The 18,411-nt window shown below is 42.7% G+C and overlaps 1 protein-coding gene across 1 annotated transcript in view; it reads left to right on the top strand.

The window, feature by feature from the left end:
• Positions 1 to 8,880: 8,880 nt before the first annotated feature.
• The window catches only part of DNAJC1 (DnaJ heat shock protein family (Hsp40) member C1), a 327,684-nt gene continuing 318,153 nt past the window's right edge, over positions 8,881 to 18,411 (top strand). Inside the window, exon 1 of the mRNA XM_033931327.1 lies at positions 8,881 to 9,219. Within this exon, the coding sequence (XP_033787218.1) occupies positions 9,064 to 9,219 (156 nt within the window). The 5' untranslated portion in view covers positions 8,881 to 9,063. The remainder of the gene's footprint in view (positions 9,220 to 18,411) is intronic.

Below are 18,411 nucleotides of genomic sequence, written 5' to 3'. Positions count from 1 at the left end.
CCCCCCTATCGCCCACACTTTTCAACATCTATATTGCCTCCTTAGGCCACCTCCTACAAAAACTAAACTTAATACACTACATTTACGCAGACGACATATCCATCCTAATCCCCTTAAATGACATCACAAAAGAAATTGTAGACAATCTCTCAAACGTAATGACCGAAATCGATAAATGGACCACCAATTTCAAACTAAAATTAAACGCAGAAAAAACAAAAGTCTTTCTGGCTAGTCCTAATGACAAAATTACGAGAACATCGATAAAAATAAACAATCACGAATACCCAATTTCTAATAACATAAAAATACTTGGTATCACCCTAGACACACACCTAACTATGACCGACCACACAAACTCACTAGTGAAAAAATGTTTTTACACGCTATGGAAACTAAGGACCATAAAAAAATACTTTGACCCAACATCATTCAGGTTGCTGGTACAGGCACTGATCTTATCCATTCTTGACTACTGCAACATCATCTACTTGGGCATCCCACAAAAAACAATAAAAAAACTGAGATTAATACAAAACACCGCCGTTCGACTAATCTTCGGACTAAGAAAAAATGACCACATCAGCCCCTACTATAAAAAGCTGCACTGGCTTCCAATAGAAGCGCGAATACTATTCAAATTTGCTTGCACCTGTTTCAAGCAAGTCTGGGGACTAGCACCTTCATACCTACAAACTCACTTCATCCTACACAACCCCACACGAGCGACCAGAAACAAAAACATATTTGCATACCCAAAGATTACGGGCTGCAGATACAAATCATTCCTGGATAGAACCTTTAAGTTCCAAGCGAACAGACAGCAAGTTTGGCTGAAAAACTACATAAACGAACCCAACCTGTCTTACAGTGCATTCCGCAAATCGATCAAAACCGCCCTATTCGAAAAATTCACGGACTAAAATTGTCCCCTCCCGCACTAGGACTCCCCTCCCTCTAAACGCCTTTCTTTCTTTCTCAAGATGCCCCTCATGTACTCAGATATTCGCTATCCATAGTACTCCAATTCAAATGGAAGTTCTAAAGAAATACTCAGTTACTCATTACCCATTGAACCCCAATCTGTAACTTTCCCCTCTTCACTATTGTATTATATTTAGACTCATTGTACGATACAGTATTAGACTTATGTATGGTGTTGTCTTTAGACTTATTGTATTGTAGTATATTTAGACTCGTTGTATTATATTGTACTGTGTTGTATACACTCATTGTATTGTATTGTACTGTATTGTATTGTTTTGTCTTGTATTGTATGTTGACTTATTGTATTGTATTGTGACCTTGTTATTCGCTGAATGTCCAGCCTTCTTACAGTGTGAACCGCCTAGAAGTCACCTGACTATGGCGGTATAGAAAAATAAAGTTATTATTATTATTATTATTATTAAATCCTTATGGGCGCTGGAGCGATTACTGCAGCAGCAGCCATTACCGCGGCTTTGTAAAAGGAGCCCAAAATAAGTGATATCCTCCTCTTTACCCGGTGTGTCCAAGATATTTATTATTATTTTTTTATGGATACTCTGCAAACATATGTTTGTATGTCATTAAACATGCTAGCACAAGAATGTGTGAAAGTGAGGAAAGTATGGAGAATAAAGGAGGGCAGCTGACTTAAGAAAGACCAGAGGGAACATATGGAAAAACAGATGGATAAGGACACTTTTGACAGACATATTTATTTATTTATGTATTCTTTTCTTAGCAATGTTTTCAGAAGTTCTAATTACTGTATTTGCAGAGGCTTCACTTAAAATCTGCTTTCTTTTCCAAGGGGACTGCACAACTACTGTATGTTCATTCAACACACCAAACATCATTCCAATTTTCCAACTTCCTTCTTAAATAATGGTTCAATATTTCTTCCTGTTGGTTTTAAAAGTATTTCCCTGCAATTTTATTGAGTGTGTCCTAGTCTTTGTAATTTTGGGTGGAGTAAAAAAAATCGATCCACCTATACCCATTCTACACCACTCAGGATTTTGTAGGCTTCAATCATATCTTCCCTCAGCCATCTCTTTTCCAAGCTGAAGAGCCCTAATCTCTGTAGTCTTTCCTCATACAAGAGGAGCTCCATCCCCTTTATCATCTTGGTCCCTTTTCTTTGAACTTTTTCAGTAACACTAAGGGCTCCTTTTACTAAGGTGCACTAGCGTTTTTAGCGCACACTGCATTACGGTGCGCAGTAACCCCACGCTACGCACCAAGAACTAACACCAGCTCAATGCTGGCGTTAGCATCTAGCGCACACGGCAATACAGCGCGCGCGCTAAAACTGCTAGTGCAGCTTAGTAAAAGGAGCCCTATATCTTTTTTCAGATAAAGATACCAGAACTGAATGTAATACTCATGGTGAGGTCACACCATGGAGCGATACAGAGGCATTATAACAATCCTAGTCTTGTTTACCATCTGTATTCTAATAATTCCTAGCATCTTGTTTGCCTTTTTGGTCACTGTCACACATTGGGTGGAAGGTTTCAGCATATTGTCTACAATGACACCCAGATCTTTTTCTTGGATGCTGACTTGCAAGGTGGACTTTAGCATCTAATAACTATGATTTGGGTTATTTTTCCCAATGTACATCACTTTGCATTTGTCCACATTAAATTACATCTGCCTTTGGACACCCAGTCTTCCAATACTGTAAGGTCTGCTTGCAATTTTTCACAGTCTGCATGTGTTTTAAGAACTTTGAACAGTTTAGTGTCATCTGCAAATTTAATCACCTTATAATGTTTATAAGAAGCATTCTCCTTCAATAAAATATATCACTCTTAAAGAGAGGAATAAAATATATATTAAATAGATGTTAATTTGAGAAATGCACTGCCTATTTACAGCTTAGCTCTATATGATATTAAAGAACAGAAACTTAGAGCATTTAAAGACAAACTAGAATTTTATTTCTACAGAACAAATTTATTTCTAACATTAGACTGGAAATGCAGTAAACACAGTTACAATTAGAATCTTTAAACAAGGGAAATGTGCCACAAGATATAGTATTGCTAAAGAGCAGAATGATTAATTTAAACTGGATTAAAAGTTATGATACAAGCCTTGCTGATAGAAACATAGAAACATAGAAATAGACGGCAGATAAGGGCCCACGGCCCATCTAGTCTGCCCACCTTAATGTCCCTCCCCTACCTTTGCCCTGTGAATAGATCCCATGTGCCGATCCCATTTGGCCTTAAAATCAGGCACGCTGCTGGCCTCAATCACCTGTAGTGGAAGACTATTCCAGCGATCAACCACTCTTTCAGTGAAAAAGAATTTCCTGGTGTCACCTCATAGTTTCCCGCCCCTGATTTTCCACGGATGCCCTCTTGTTGTCGTGGGACCCTTGAAAAAGAAGATATCTTCCTCCGCCTCGATGCGGCCCGTAAGATACTTGAACGTCTCGATCATGTCCCCCCTCTCTCTGCGCTCCTCGAGCGAGTATAGCTGTAATTTGTCAAGCCGTTTTTCGTATGGTAGATCCTTGAGTCCCGAGACCATCCGGGTGGCCATTCTTTGCACCGACTCCAGTCTCAGCACATCCTTGCAATAAACAGTCCTGCAAGAGCAGATGAGAGCACAAGGTAGCATCTTGATTTCAGAGGCAAAATTACAGCATGGTGTTTCCAGTGATGATCCAAAAGAGAGAGAACATGGTGAATGGTCCTCTTTTATGGATTCTGGGGGATTAAAGTCTTGTAGGCAGAACTGTCCAATCTCTGAGGAGTCTGGCATAGTTTCCAATCATAGCTCAGAGGAGAAGAGTAGATGACATATTTTTGGGTAAGTATACATTATTTTGCTCTGAGCTTTGATAGGTTTGGGGAGAAAAGCTCACTTGTAGGTTCCCTTCTATATACAGTTTAAATCTTAAAAGAGCAAACTTTACTTAGCTAGTCTCCATAGAATAATAGCCTTTTATAGTTCTACAGTTTTGTAAGCTTGAACCTTCTGATAGAGATATTTCTGGCAGGCAGAGCAGGGTCTGGCTAAGTGTCCATTCCCTCCTGCCATCCCATCTCCCAACCACCCCTAGCTCATTTCTTTACTTATAGTCTTAATTTATTGCCAATTATTCTAATTAGGACAATAGGAGAACTATTTATATTTTATTACCTGTAAAGAATCAAACAGCAAATAATTATACAATATAATCCTAAAACTATCTACGAAAGAAACACTAAATAAAGCATATAATAAAATCCTAAAGCTCTCTATACTAGTCTAATATATTTCTAGTAGCTTAATAAGGTTAATCAATTAATTAATCAGCTCAATAACAAGATGCAGGCAGTAGTCCAGCAGCAAGAGGGTTACTATCTAGTCCTTTGCACTGAGTGTCACATGTATGATTTTCTCCCGGTTGGTGAGAAGTTACTCATATGTGTGTGCTTGCTGCAAAGAGCTCCTAGCTCTTAGAGAATGAGTATGTTCCCTTGAGACTTGAGTAGCAAATTTGGAGGAGCTGAGGGTGATAGAGAAGTACATAGACAAGACCTACAGGGATGTTGTAGAGAAATCACACCTCCAATCTGGTAGCCCCTATGCTGCCTTGGAGGAGAGAGGTCTCCTAGGAGAGCGTCCCACATCGCAGACTGTTAAACAAGATGAAATCGATGGGGTTAGGAGAGACTCTAACGGCATGGGTCAATGATTGGCTGAGTGGCAGACTTCAGAGGGTGATGGTTAACAGTACTTTCTCTGAGACATCGGAGGTGACCAGCGGGGTGCCGCAGGGCTCGGTCTTGGGTCCACTCCTCTTCAACATATTCATAGGAGATCTGACTCAAGGGCTTCAAGGTAAAGTAACATTATTCGCCGACGACGCCAAACTATGTAATATGGTAAGCGAGAGCAATTTACAAGATAGCATGGCGCAGGACCTGCGTACATTAGAATGCTGGTCCTCAACCTGGCAGCTGGGCTTCAATGCTGGGAAGTGTAAGGTCATGCACCTAGGTAGCAGAAACCCGTGCAGAACTTATACCTTAAACGGGGAGACCTTGACCAGGACTTCAGCGGAACGAGATTTAGGAGTTATCATTAGTACAGACATGAAATCTGCCAATCATGTGGAGAAGGCTTCCTCAAGGGCAAGGCAGATGCTGGGTTGCATCCGTAGAAGTTTCGTCAGCAGAAAGCCTGCTGTCATAATGCCACTGTACAGGACCATGGTGAGACCTCATCTGGAATACTGCGTGCAATTCTGGAAGCCACATTACCGCAAAGACGTGCAGAGGGTTGAGTCGGTCCAAAGGATGGCCACCAGAATGGTCTCAGGGCTTAAAGGTCTCTCGTACGAAGCAAGACTAAACAATTTGCAGCTCTACACTCTCGAGGAACGCAGGGAGAGGGGAGACATGATTGAGACGTTTAAATACGTCACTGGACGTATAGAAGTGGAAGATAACATTTTCCTTCTCAGAGGCCCCTCAACCACAAGGGGGCACCCGCTCAAACTCAAGGGCGGGAAATTTCACGGCGACACCAGGAAGTATTTCTTCACGGAGCGAGTGATTGATCAATGGAACAAGCTTCCAGTACAGGTAATCGAGGCCAGCAGCGTGCCAGATTTTAAGATTAAATGGGACGCCCATGTGGGATCACTACGTGGGTCAGGGCAAAACATTGGCTAATCTCAAGGGGAGGGTCTATAGAGTGGGCAGACTTGATGGGCCTTGGCCCTTTTCTGCCGTCATCTTTCTATGTTTCTATGTTTCTAAGTAGGAAATAATCCTGTAGCTAGGACCTGCCCACCAGGGGATGTAATATCCTCTTGCACTGAAGATGTCTCCAGGGGTTTGGAAGGGTTAGGATAGCTGTTGTAGTTGGTGATTCGATTATTAGGTATGGTGGGCGTGAGGATTGCCTGGTTACTTGCCTGCCTGGTGCAAAGGTGGCGGACCTGACGCATCACATAGATAGGATTTTAGATAGTGCTGGGAGGAGCCAGCTGTCTTGGTACACGTAGGTACCAATGACATAGGAAAATATGGGAGGGAGGTTCTGGAAGCCAAATTTAGGTTCTTAGGTAGAAAGCTGAAATCCAGATCCTCCAGGGTTGCATTTTTAGAAATGCTCCCAGTTCCACGTGTAGGACCCAAGAGGCAGGCACAACTACGAAGTCTCAATGCATGGTTGAGACGATGGTGGAGGGATGAGCGATTTAGATTTGTTAGGAACTGGGCAACCTTCTGGGAAAAGGGGAACTTCTTCTGAAAGGATAGACTCCAGGATGGAACCAGGCCGCCAGTGCTAATGTTTAAAAGGAGATTGAGCAGCTTTTAAACTGAGATGTGGGGGAAAGCAGACAGTCGCCCAAGAGCGAATGGTTCAGTGTGAGGTATCCTTGAAGGATACTATTAAAACAGGATATTTAGGGAGTCCCAGCAGAGAGGTTCCAATAATGGTGAAAGAAAGTCAGGAGGGTTTAAGAGGAAGGCAGAATAAAAGGCTAAAATTTTCCCTGTCTTCTCAGCATCCTGTAGTTATAAGAAAAAAACACAATTTGAAGAGTCTGTATACAAATGCTAGAAGCCTAAAATATAAAATATGAGAGTTAGAGTATATAGCACTGAATAATGAGGTAGCTATAATAGGCATCTCAGAGACCTGGTGGAAGGAGGACAATCAATGGGACACTGTGGGGCTCATAATAATTTAAAAAAACACATCTACAAAGTGGCCTAAATGGGTACTTGGACGTATCTAAAACCAGTTTAGGCCTTTCCTCTGCCTCTAAAAACATAGAGCGAAAAGAGGCATTTTTAGAGGAGGGGAAAGTGCAGGAGGTAGGCTGACCTACACTTAGTCATACAGCAGGTATAACCAAACCTTTTGACAGGTTGCCCTGTCGGCACTTATACGTTTTGACTTAGGCCAAGTCAAAACAGGTATAAGTGCCAAAAAAGGGGCCGCTGAGTTGATCGCAGCTGCTGCGATCAGCTCAGCGGCCCTGGCAACCTGCCTACCCCCCCAGCAACCATCGCGGCAGGAGAGATGGCTCATCTCTCCTGCCGCGATAGCGCTCGCTCACCCCCCCCGAACCGCAGCATTTCGGGGTGAAGATCGTGGCAGGGGAGGGGCCTAAGGACCTGATTGGTCCCTATGAGGGGTAGCCTAAGTGATCTGGCCAATCGGAATCTTAGGCCACTCCAAGTGGATCCCAGAATACACTGGCAGATAGGCCTAGGATTCCATTTGGCCCAGGTGCCTAAGGCTCCTCCTTCAGGAGGGTCCTTAAGTGCCTGAGACAATCAGGCCCTTAGGCCCCTTCCCTGTGCATTGCAAGATGCACTAGGAAGGGGCGGGCCCGCCATTCTAGTGAAGGCGGGCCTGCCGGCCAGACACAAACAGAAGCCATCCAGATGGCCACCTAAACCAGGTTAGGGAGGGGTCTGGGTGGGATTAGAGGGGGTCCTGGTGGGGTGTGGGAGGTCCAGGTGGGGGCAAACTTTTCGGGTGGGTGGAGGGGCGGGGATGAACTTTCGGGATGTGTGGGATTGTGTCAGCAGGAGGGACTGGGCATCCCTCCTGCTGCGATCATTGGGGGGGTGTTGCGGGTTAAGGCAAGAGGGACTGGGTATCCTTCCTGCCGCAGTCGTTATGGGGGGGGGGGGGGGGTTCATGGATGCCGGCAGGAGAGATTGGGCATCTCTCCTACTGGTGAAGATTGCGGGGGATTTGTGAGTTCAGGCAGGAGGAACTGGGCATCCCTCCTGCCGTGATTGTTATAGGGGCAGGGAGACGGGTTGCTTGGGCTGCTGAGCTGATCACGACAGCCACAATCAGCTCAGTGGCCCGATCCGGAACTTATACCTGTTTTGACTTGGTCTAAAAGTTCCATCCAGTCAACCTGTCAAACTTTTCGATTATGGCTGCCAGATGGCTAAGTCTAGGTCAGCCCACATCCTGCTCATCTTCCACCTTACCCACTCCTCCAAAAACACCCCTTTTCACTCTGTGCGCAGAGGCAGGAAAAAGGCCTAAGTGGTTTATTTTTCCTTTTGTTTTTATTAACGTTCATTATATAGAGTTCAGTTGCCATTCTTATAGCTCCAGTTTGGATGATCCCTACCCCATGTCTCCGACAACCCCCCAGTCCCCATAGGAGGGGCCTTAAGCAACCTGGGCCAATCAGAGCCCTAAGCCCCTCCCCAATGCATCTCAGGATGCACCAGGGAGGGGGCGGGGCCTGCCATTTTGAAGATGTGGGCCTGCTGGCTAGGGGGGTAGGCATCCTTCTGGACAGATTTGTAAATAAGGGGGCAAGGCGAGGCGGGGGGACGTCAGAGGCATGGGGTCATTAGGGGCATGACGGCGGTGGGGAGTGAGTGAGCATCCTTCCTATTGCTGGGGGAGGTATGTGTGTGTAGCGGAGTTGCTTGGTAGTGTGGGGGCATCTCTCCCGCTGCCGGGGAGGGGGGGGGGATTTAGGTAGTTGTTGCATGGCAGTGGGAGGGAATGGGTATCTCTCTTGCTGCAGGGGGGGGGGGTTGTTGGGGGAATTCCTTGGCTGCAGCAAAATTTTCTGGCAGGTCTGAGCTGTCAAGCCTTTCTTTCCGGTCAATGCCTGAGCCAATCACCACTCACCACTCAGGCTCAGACCTGCAGGAAGATTTTGCTTGCAAATGGAGGACAGCCAGGTTAGAGAACCACCTGGAATGAATCTTTAAATATTAATGACCTCGTTGTAATAAATTTGCATGGCAGAGTCGGAGTCTGCTAGGATGCTCGTAAATCCGCCGTTAAAATATATGAATGCTAAAGTTTTGAGAATCTTCTCAGAGCAAAGCAGGTTGCTAAGAGAGACGACGTCATACATCCCATGACGCCAGCGGGGAAGCCCCTTAAAGTTGGCCTTGGCTGGCTGTTAGTGTGAGGCAGTCTGAATATCAGGCGTAGGATTAAAGTGGGGCGATGTTGCTTTAAGAGCCGGTGTGGAAGTGCTCGAGCCACGTCAGTGCTCGTGGTTTCCTCTGTTGTGTTCGGACAGCAGCTGCGGGCTCGGCCTGCTTTCGCTGCGGCAGCGCCATGTGTAGTTTTCGCGTCTATGCCCCTGTTCTCTGGCTCCTGCTGCTGTCGAGTCTCCCGCCGCCTTCCAGCTCTTGGGACAGCGGCGACCTGGAGCTCTTTGATCTGGTGGAGGAGGTGCAGCAGAATTTTTACCAGTTCCTTGGAGTTGAGCAGGTAACTAAAGATACATGCATGGAATAAGCTCGGCGCTCGCGGCAAGCTTGGCGAGTTTGTGACGTGCAGCTTAGAAGGAGGGTTTGTTCTGGTCTCGGCCTTGTGAAATACCAAACGCGGCGGCTTATCGCGGCCTTCTAGGCAGCCGGCTGATGGGTGCTCAGGAGTAATCAGGGGCTTATTTTGTTATAAAGCTGTTATGTCTTGATTTTCTTTTGGGCAGTACCTTCAAATGGGTCAGATTTGGCTTTACAGAAGCTCAGGTTGGTTTTTTGTTTTGTTTTGTTTTTTTAGTGCACATCCATGGTGGTGGTGACTAACGAACATTGCTCAGTGCTGGTTTTTGATAGCCCATTCTCAGGTTGTAGCTGAATGGGGCGGGGGTGTTCACGTCTTTTCTCAACTGTTTTCTGTTCCTTTTATCCTTTTGTAAGTTTTAAGGTAGTGATCCTGTGCCATCTGCGTCTCTGTGTTGTAAGATTTCATGCTTTGTGCTTTGCAGGTTGCATGATAAACTAAGAAAAACTTACTTTTTCCTGTGTGTGTGGTATTAATTCAAAAACTAACGTTTCCAGCTATTTGGAAATGTTTATTCCATGATCAAAATTTTGTTTTAGTTGCACGTGTAAGAAGAATTGCTTTACAATACAGTAGAATATAGGGTTTTTTTACACAAAGTGATGTGTGTGGACTTTGATTCCTTAGTGCTTTTATTTTCTTTTTAGATTACTTGGGGCTCCTTTTACAAAGGTGCGCTAGTGTTTTTAACGCATGCATTGGATTAGCGCGTGCTAGCCAAAAATCTGCCGCCTGTTCAAAAGGAGGCTGTAGCGGCTAGCGCACAGGGCAATTTAGCGCTCGCTATTCTTCACGTTAAGGCCCTAGCGCGGCTTTGTAAAAGGAGCCCTTAGATTTACAGGTCCTTCTACTAAGGCGTGCTAGCCGTTTTAGCACGTGCTAATATTTAGCATGCGCTAAAACGGCTAGCGCACCTTAGTAAAATGATCTCTTAATTTTTTAAATTTTATTTCATTTCTGTTCTTTCTCTATTGATTTTTTTTTTCTTTTCTCCTATTTTTTATTATTATTTTTTTTAATGGCGTTCTTTTCATTTCTTGTTTTTTATATATTTTGTACACCTTGCTGTTGACAAACTGAAGTGCAGTTAAAACTTTTAATAAACATCAACATAGGGATTATTAGCATGCATTTTTAGTGAGGGGGGGCCATCCCTTGCCCTAACTTCTTAAGGACTGAAGAGCCTTGCAGGTCAGAAATTTTAATCATTAATTTACTGGTAGCCTAAATTATTCTGTTGAAACTGTGTTTATGGTCTTTTATGGAAGACGACCAACTAGGAAAAATCAGATCTCAGTGCAAATTGGATTGGAAAACAGGGCATATACAGATAGATAAGACAAGAAAAATACAATGCAAAACATGGGGGATATACAGTACATTAGTACCCTTTCATTTAGCATACTTTCAGAGCTGTTAAGTTCCAGGAGGAAAATTGTGTGCAAGTCCCAGAGTTCAGACAAACAACCTTAGTATATCATGGTATACATAAACACTGATTTCAGTGAGCAGGGACTGCAAATGCAACACTGCTTTGGGATGCAAGTTGAAAAGCAGGCCTAGCTAAAGTCTCTCGCTTAAAACTGGGCAACGTGATAGTACTGTATGTGTTAAATGTGACAATAACTACTTTTTAATGTTTTTCCTTGGCATTTGTGGGTCTCTGTTATTGTACTGTAATATTTAATAAAAATTAGAGTTTCTGGGGTTGATACCGAAAGCTCACGTGAACAAGTTATGGTTAGCACAGTGTCTGTGTTCAGCTTTCTGGAAGCCTCTTGCAGTAAAGGTTGGTGTGGTTGTTGGTTGTTCTTTATTTTCCAGAAGCAAAACATTGCATTAGACAGCAGACCAGAGCATATGAAAACAGAAGCTATTAAGTATTCTGCTGAAGACTTTTTAAGGTGAGCAAAAAGTGGGTGAACATAAGAATTGCTGCTGCTGGGTCAGACCAGTGGTCCATCGTGCCTAGCAGTCTGCTCACATGGCGGCCCTTAGGTCAAAGACCAGTGCCCTAACTGAGACTAGCCTTACCTGCGTACGTTCTGGTTTAGCAGGAACTTGTCTAACTTTGTCTTGAATTCCTGGAGGGTGTTTTCCCCTATAACAGCCTCCGGAAGAGCGTTCCAGTTTTCTACCACTCTCTAGATCAGATGAAGTGTAGTAATGTTATTGCTTTCTTTGCCATTGGGGCAGAATAGCTAATAACAACCTCCCCCCCCTTCATATCCCTGGTGTCCATTGGACCTGTAGCACCCTTTGGGGAGTGTCCTCTCCCCTCAAAAATATCTGATGTCCAGTGGGCCCCCCAAACATACCTTGGAGAAAAGCACTGTGATGCGCGCACTTGTTCCCAATTTTTGTGCTGCTGTTTCTAAACTCTCCATGCCTAACCACATGTGGTGCATCCAGGGTTTCACTGTGTGGGGTTATTCTGCCAAATAAGGTAATCTTTTCCCTTATTTGGTAATTTCCATTTGGATGCCAAATAAGAAATTTCCTTATGCACCTAGGATGCAACACGGGGTCAGGTGTCACCATTTTAAAAGATGGTGGTGTGGAGGCAGGAACAAGTGGGTATCACTTCTGCCTCTTCAAGATGTGTATGAGAGGGGTGGAGGGGAGGATCTGGGGGGATTGTAGTCCACTAGAAACCAGATTTAACTTTTGTGTGTGTGTATATGGGGGATCCTTTAGACACCAGGGTTATCACAGAGAATTTGGGGGATTTATTTTGCGGGGATTGGAGGGTGCTAGAAGTGAACACTTACATGGCAGTGGCTCTTTTAAAAATGGTCTCACTTCCTGTTGGTGTTTGAGCCATTTGCCATTCATGCATTGACAGGTATGCAGACAATTCCCTTCATAAGTATACACTAGAATAGATGACATGCATGTTGTGTACGCAAGAGTCTGGCGAGCATCATTCTTTGTTGTGATTGGTCCTTGAAAACTAACAGCAAGTAATTTTAGTTTTATTTTTTATGCAATAGTTATCCTAACTTGGGCAACAAAGCAATTAAGGCTTTTTACCATTTCGATCTTTGTGAAGTAGGAATTTCAGCTCCGACAGAAATTAAATTGAAAAAAAGAGAATTGACTGCAGATGGTGGATGTGTGTGTTTGCTTGTCGACTGTCGAGATGCATTTTGAATTAATTTGTACTCAAAAACAAGCACATCCACCTCATTGATTAGCAATTCTATCTACTTTAGTTTCACTGTTACAATTGCCTATCTATAGCTTAAAGAACTTTAAATAAACTCTAAGATTTAATTTTTTGTTGGTTTTGTAATGTTATAATTTCAATTTATAATGTGCTGTGAAAAACGTTTGCTCCGTTTAGTGTGCTGGAGCTAAAAAAGTTTGAGACACTGCATTAGTTTACTGCATTAGTAAGCAAAGCTGTGCGCTCAGCCATCGATACAGTTACATTCATAGCTTTCCGCATCTGCTCCTCTATTTCTTATAGAGGCATGTATCTTGATTTGTTAATGCAGGTTTTGAAGTTTTCATAGCTTTTAGAATTCATTGAGGTCCTGATCATATTTGCAGTTTTGCTCTGTGTGTGTGTCTCTCATTGACGCTAATAGAAATTCAGGTTTATTATTCATTTTTTATTTATTTTGTCGAATAGCTTCCCTTTTTTTTTCCATTGGGCTTCCAGGTATCAATGGATACCATAGCACTGTTGGAGGCAGGCTCCTGTCAGCATTCATTTGCACCTGCCTCTGGTGCTCTTCCTTGTCTTTCTAAAATTGATGTACTACGTACTGTGTAATAAGCTGCACTAGGTGTGGTAGAGTATTTCCATTTTAACAAATTCCTGGTGGTCATCATTGTTTTCAGTGTAGTAAAGGTTTTGAGTGCAAAATAGTTTAAATGAAAGATGAAAAAAGATATCTAATGAAATAATAGATGAAATAGTATGGAATTCTAAACATTGGCCTTCCTGAATTTAGAGTTCATGATTCTGGAACACTAGACCATGGGGAATCAAAACTGAGTCCCCACCTTGGGAATCTTAGGTGTTTTGTGGCTGATTTTTAACATGTATTGTATGATATCCCACTAAAGCTAATTGGGAGTTAAACTTTACTTCACATCTGGGTTTAAAGTTATGTTTTAGTATTAAATGAAGTAAAAAGTGTTCTAATTTTTTATTATACTTTTCTGTACTGAATTCCAGAATGTTACATTCCTCCCCCCTCCCCTCCAATTAAGCTACTATGAGAGTGCTTCTAGATGGGATAGGGGGTGTCTTTAGAATGGGTGGGCATTAGTGTGTGGGAAGCTTTCTGGTTCTGGGGCAGCCTTTTGCTATCCCAGGTTATTTTGGAAGCACTTTACAGAACTGTGTGCATTCAGTATACGTAGCTATCAAAATAAGTATTTGTAATGATAGCATTGCTGAATAATGCTTCTGCAGTACCTCTAATTCAAAGATCAGTGTTAATTTGAAAGGAGCCTGGATTTGACCGTATCTTAATTAACTACAAGAAATAAAATCTAATCTAATGTTCTATTTGTGCGTTGCTCATACCTATACAGGCTCAAGGCGACTGTAAAGAGAGGTAAGAGGGGAGAGAAAGAGGAGGGAGAGAGAGCAGGTAGATAAGTGAAGGGGAGAGAAAAAGAGGGGAGAGAGGAGGAAGGTAAAGGTAGAAAAGAGAGGGTAAAGGAGATTAAGTATCGAACAGATGAGTTTTCAGTTTTCTTCAGATGATGTGGCAAGGTTCAGTTCTGGTCTTTTCTGTAAGGCCATTCCAAGTTTTGACTCCTAGGAAGGTAAGCATGGAACGGAAAACTCGTTTATAGTGAAGATTTTTAGTGGATGGGAGATTTAGTAGCATCCGGTTGAGGGTTCTGCGGGAAGTAGACCATGCTATTGAGAAGAGTTGGATGAGTGAGGCTGCAAAGTTTCCATAAAGTATGCGGTGAATGATGCAAGATATTTTGAATGTTATTCGTGATGGGATGGGTAGCCAGTGCATTTGTTTGATGAAGGTTTGTGACTGAGTCATATTTTCTCAGGTTGAAGATAAGTCTTACAGCCGTGTTCTGGATGAGTTGCAGTTTGTGAATTAGAGCAGTGTTGATTCCCATGTAAATGGAGTTGGCAGTAGTCCAGTTGTGGTAGGATCATCAGTTGTACGATTAAGGCAAAGTAATATTGGTGAAATTAAGGTCTGATTAGTCTTAATTGTCTCAGGGTGTAGAGGGATTTCTTTCGGAGACTAGATATTTGGGGTTCCATGGTTAGAGTGGAGTCCAGTAGGCAACCTAGGATTTTGGAGGACTCATCTATGGAGAGGGTTTCGTCTGATCAAAGGGTGATGCTTGTAGGTGCCGTTTGCTGGGCCGTATGAAAGTATAGAACTTTGGTTTTAGCTGTGTTTAGCTTCAGTTTGTTGGCTGTTGCCCAATTTTGGATTTTTTTCTATATTGTGTGAGATTTTGTTGGGTAAGTCCGATTGATTTTTGGTTATGGGAATAAGGAGAAAAATGTCATCTGCGTATGACATTATGTTTTCGTCTTCAAATTTGATGTTACCTAAAGAGCTCATGAAGAGATTGAATAAGATGGGGGAGAGTGGGGAGCCTTGTGGCACATCACAGAAGGCTTTCCAGGCATTGGAGGTCTTTCTGCTCTTATTGACGATATATTCTCTGTTTTTTAGGAAATCTGAGAACCATTTTAGCACTGTGCCTGTTATGCCTATTTCTGATAGTTTTATTAGTAGTAAATGGTGGTTAACTGAGTCAAAGGCTGCTGAAATATTGAATTGGAAGAGTATTGCTTGGCGTCCTGTGCTGAGTAGTTGTTTGGCTTTTGTGATTAAGGTGAGGAGGAGAAGCTCTGTGCTATGTTGTTGACGGAATCCGAATTGAGATGGGTGGAGGCATGAGTGTTGTTCCATGTAAATTGTGAGTATATAATTAGTGTTTAATATTTGCATAGATCATATTATAGTTGGGTGGTGTTTTTTTTTTTGTTTTTTTTTTTGTCATAATGGAAAAGTAACGCGCATATCTTTACTTTACTTAAATTATTTATATACCACCTATTAATTGTCTAAGCGGTTTACATTCAGGTACTTAGCATTTGTCCCTATCTGTCCTGGTGGGCTCACAATCTATATAATGTACTTGGGGCAATGGAGTATAGAGTAACTTGCCCAGGGTCACAAGGAGCAGCGTGGGATTTGAACCCACAACCTCCAGGATGCTGGGGCTGTAGCTCTAACCACTAGGCCACTTTGGTTTTTTTTAAGTCATAGTGAAGGTCAATGCATTTACCAATATAAGATGAGATCAAATATCTAATTCAATCCAATAGTTCTTGAGCATTTAGTAAAAATATAAATATAAAGGAGGAAGAAACCATGGGCTCAAGCCCAAGTTGATAAAGTAGTGCCAAGTTAATTACCGCACATAGGATTTTTAAATGTGATAGAATATAGCATACTATATCATGTATTAACAAACAGAGAAAGCACTGATTAAATTAATCAACAATCCAAAAAAAGCTTCAAAACCTTACTTTTCTTATCTTTTCTTCAAGGCAGTTCTGCTTTTCACTGTTCCTTGGCTTCCTCATGGAGTGTTAGAACAAACTGTTCTCTGAGGACAAGCAGGAAAAGGTATTGCCACAGATGAATGTTATCAGCGCATGGACAGAATACTTTCCAGCATCTTTTGGAAGAGGCCCTGTGCATGAGCTTGCAGATCTTGCCCACTGCCATGCAGGACCAATCTTTTCATCTGTAGAGCAGAGAACATGTTGTGGCATTCTCCCCTCAGCTCTGAGTTAGGCTTTCTCTGCTGCCTTTTTTTTTTTTTGCTAATGCTGTATGGGACTGGTTTTCCCCCTTAGCCTTTTAATGTTTTTGGCACTTTCAGGTTTCCTTTTATTTTTTAAGCTTGTCGGCCCCTTTAAGCTCAGGTTAGGTCAGGGATCTCAAAGTCCCTCCTTGAGGGCCGTGATCCAGTCGGATTTTCAAGATTTCCCCAATGAATATGCATTGAAAGCAGTGCATGCACATAGAGCTCATGCATATTCATTGGGGAAATCCTGAAAACTTGACTGGATTGCGGCCCTCAAGGAGAGACTTTGAGACCCCTGGGTTAGGTCAATCATTTTACTTTGGCTATTTTTCCCTACATGTCCCAAAAAACTCCTAGTGGTTTTAGTGCTTCTAGTGTGTCAGGACCACATTCCATACTGACACTTGGTGACTGTTTTGTGTGAGGCCTGACCATATTGTCTTGTAAATTCTGAAGTAGTGGGAGACCTTCCCCCAACCCCTTCTGTGCAGCCTGTTCATAAGAAGACTGAATCTATGTATGAAGTCCAGAAGGCTCCCCTATTTGTGATGTTTCAGCTTCTTGCCATTCCATGGTGGTCAAATTGGCTCTCAAAAGAGCCAAAGGTTCCAAGATTAACACCTTGGTGCCTCTGGGGAGGGATGCTTGGATTTTGGTGTCTTTTGGGAGAAATTTGTTTCAGAATGTATGCTAGTCTCCCTTATACATTATCAGCTCTTCATGAGCATGCAGTTGCAGAACTTAGTGTGGAGTTTGCAGATGCTCTACCACCTGAGAATGCTGCAGAGCTCTGCCATAGTAGCCAAGTAGCTTGAGTGCCAAAAGCACATGGCTTGGGCAGCCTCTGGTGTTTTCAATGTGGTAAACAGGATCTCCACTATAGGTATTAGGATGTGCAGACTTGCCTAGATATGTGTTCAGATCCAGCAGTTAAGGAGAAGCTGGTATGAAGGGGTGCCGAAAAGATCTCAGACCGACCAACTTCCTAAATTCTGAGCATTATTTTGCCACTGTAGCTGAAAAGAGTGTTTTATTTTGCATTGTGTCAATTTACAGAATCATCGTAGTGCTATGTTTTGACATCGTATCCCATCATTGAACCATGTCATTGAAAAGTGTGGAATTTTCAAGTGTGAAACTCTGAACCATCATGAAGTTCCTATTTCTGCAAAAGAAAACTCCAAAGGAAATCCATGTATATATGATGCATATATTTGAGTGACAAATACCCATCATACTCTACAGTGAAAACATGGTATGCAAACTTTCAGCTTGGATATTTTGAGACCAAAGATGCAGCAAGGTCTGGGAGGCCTCAAACAGTGTTGACTCCTGATTGTTGATCATGTCCATAACCTGATTTGGGCAGATTGGCAAATATCAGCTGAAACAGTTGTTAAGACACTACAGATATTGAGGGAATGGGTTGGGTGTATAATCCATGAGCAGCTGGGTATACAGATGCAGCCAGCCAAGTGAGTGTCCAATTTTTGAATGCTGACGAGAAAAGATGTCGAGTGGGTACTTCCAAGTTGATGTTGCAGCATTTTCAGCGAGCTGGTGCCAACGTTTTTGGAGCAACTAGTTATTGTTGATGAAACATGGTTACACCATTATGATCCTGAGACAAATCAACAGTCCATGCAATGGTGGCACTCAGGATCTCCAAGGCCAAGAAAATTCAAGACCCAAAAGTCAGTAGGAAAGGTCATGACCATGATATTTTTTTTTTTTCCCATTTTACCCCGGATGTTCTGGTAATCTTTAGCTGATATTTTGGGATCAGGAAGATATAATTGACTATCTTCCAAGGGGTCAAACAGTTAATGCAGAATACTACTGTAACTTGCTGTGACATTGAAATAAAAAAGGAGAAGGAAGCTGTGGAAAGGAGTTCTCTTTTTGCAAGACAATGCACCTGCTCACAAGGCTGGCAAAATGATGGATGTTTTGATGCAGTTGGGGTTTCAGTGCATAGGTGTGGAGTAGAATGCCCCAGGGATCGGCGCTTTCAGCGTTACTATTCAATATTTATATGGCCACAATTGGTCAGTTATTCTAATCTTTAGGGGTTGAATACCACATATATGTGGATGATATCATCTTCTTCCCAGTGTGTGTATGGGGGGATGGGTTAGGAAAATTGATGAGTAATTATATGAGTGAAATTACTGGATGCAAGGTTTGAGATTAAAGACAGAGGTAATGTTTGTGGGTAAATCTGATCGGGTCAATTGGCCAAAAACATTAAAAGTGATAGATGAGATATTGCTGGTGAGGGAGTCA

Source organism: Geotrypetes seraphini, chromosome 2 (genome assembly GCF_902459505.1).
Source record: "Geotrypetes seraphini chromosome 2, aGeoSer1.1, whole genome shotgun sequence".
Taxonomy (NCBI): Eukaryota; Metazoa; Chordata; class Amphibia; order Gymnophiona; family Dermophiidae; genus Geotrypetes; species Geotrypetes seraphini.
Note: the sequence above shows the minus strand (reverse complement) of the source record. Positions and strands in the feature narration are given on the sequence as shown.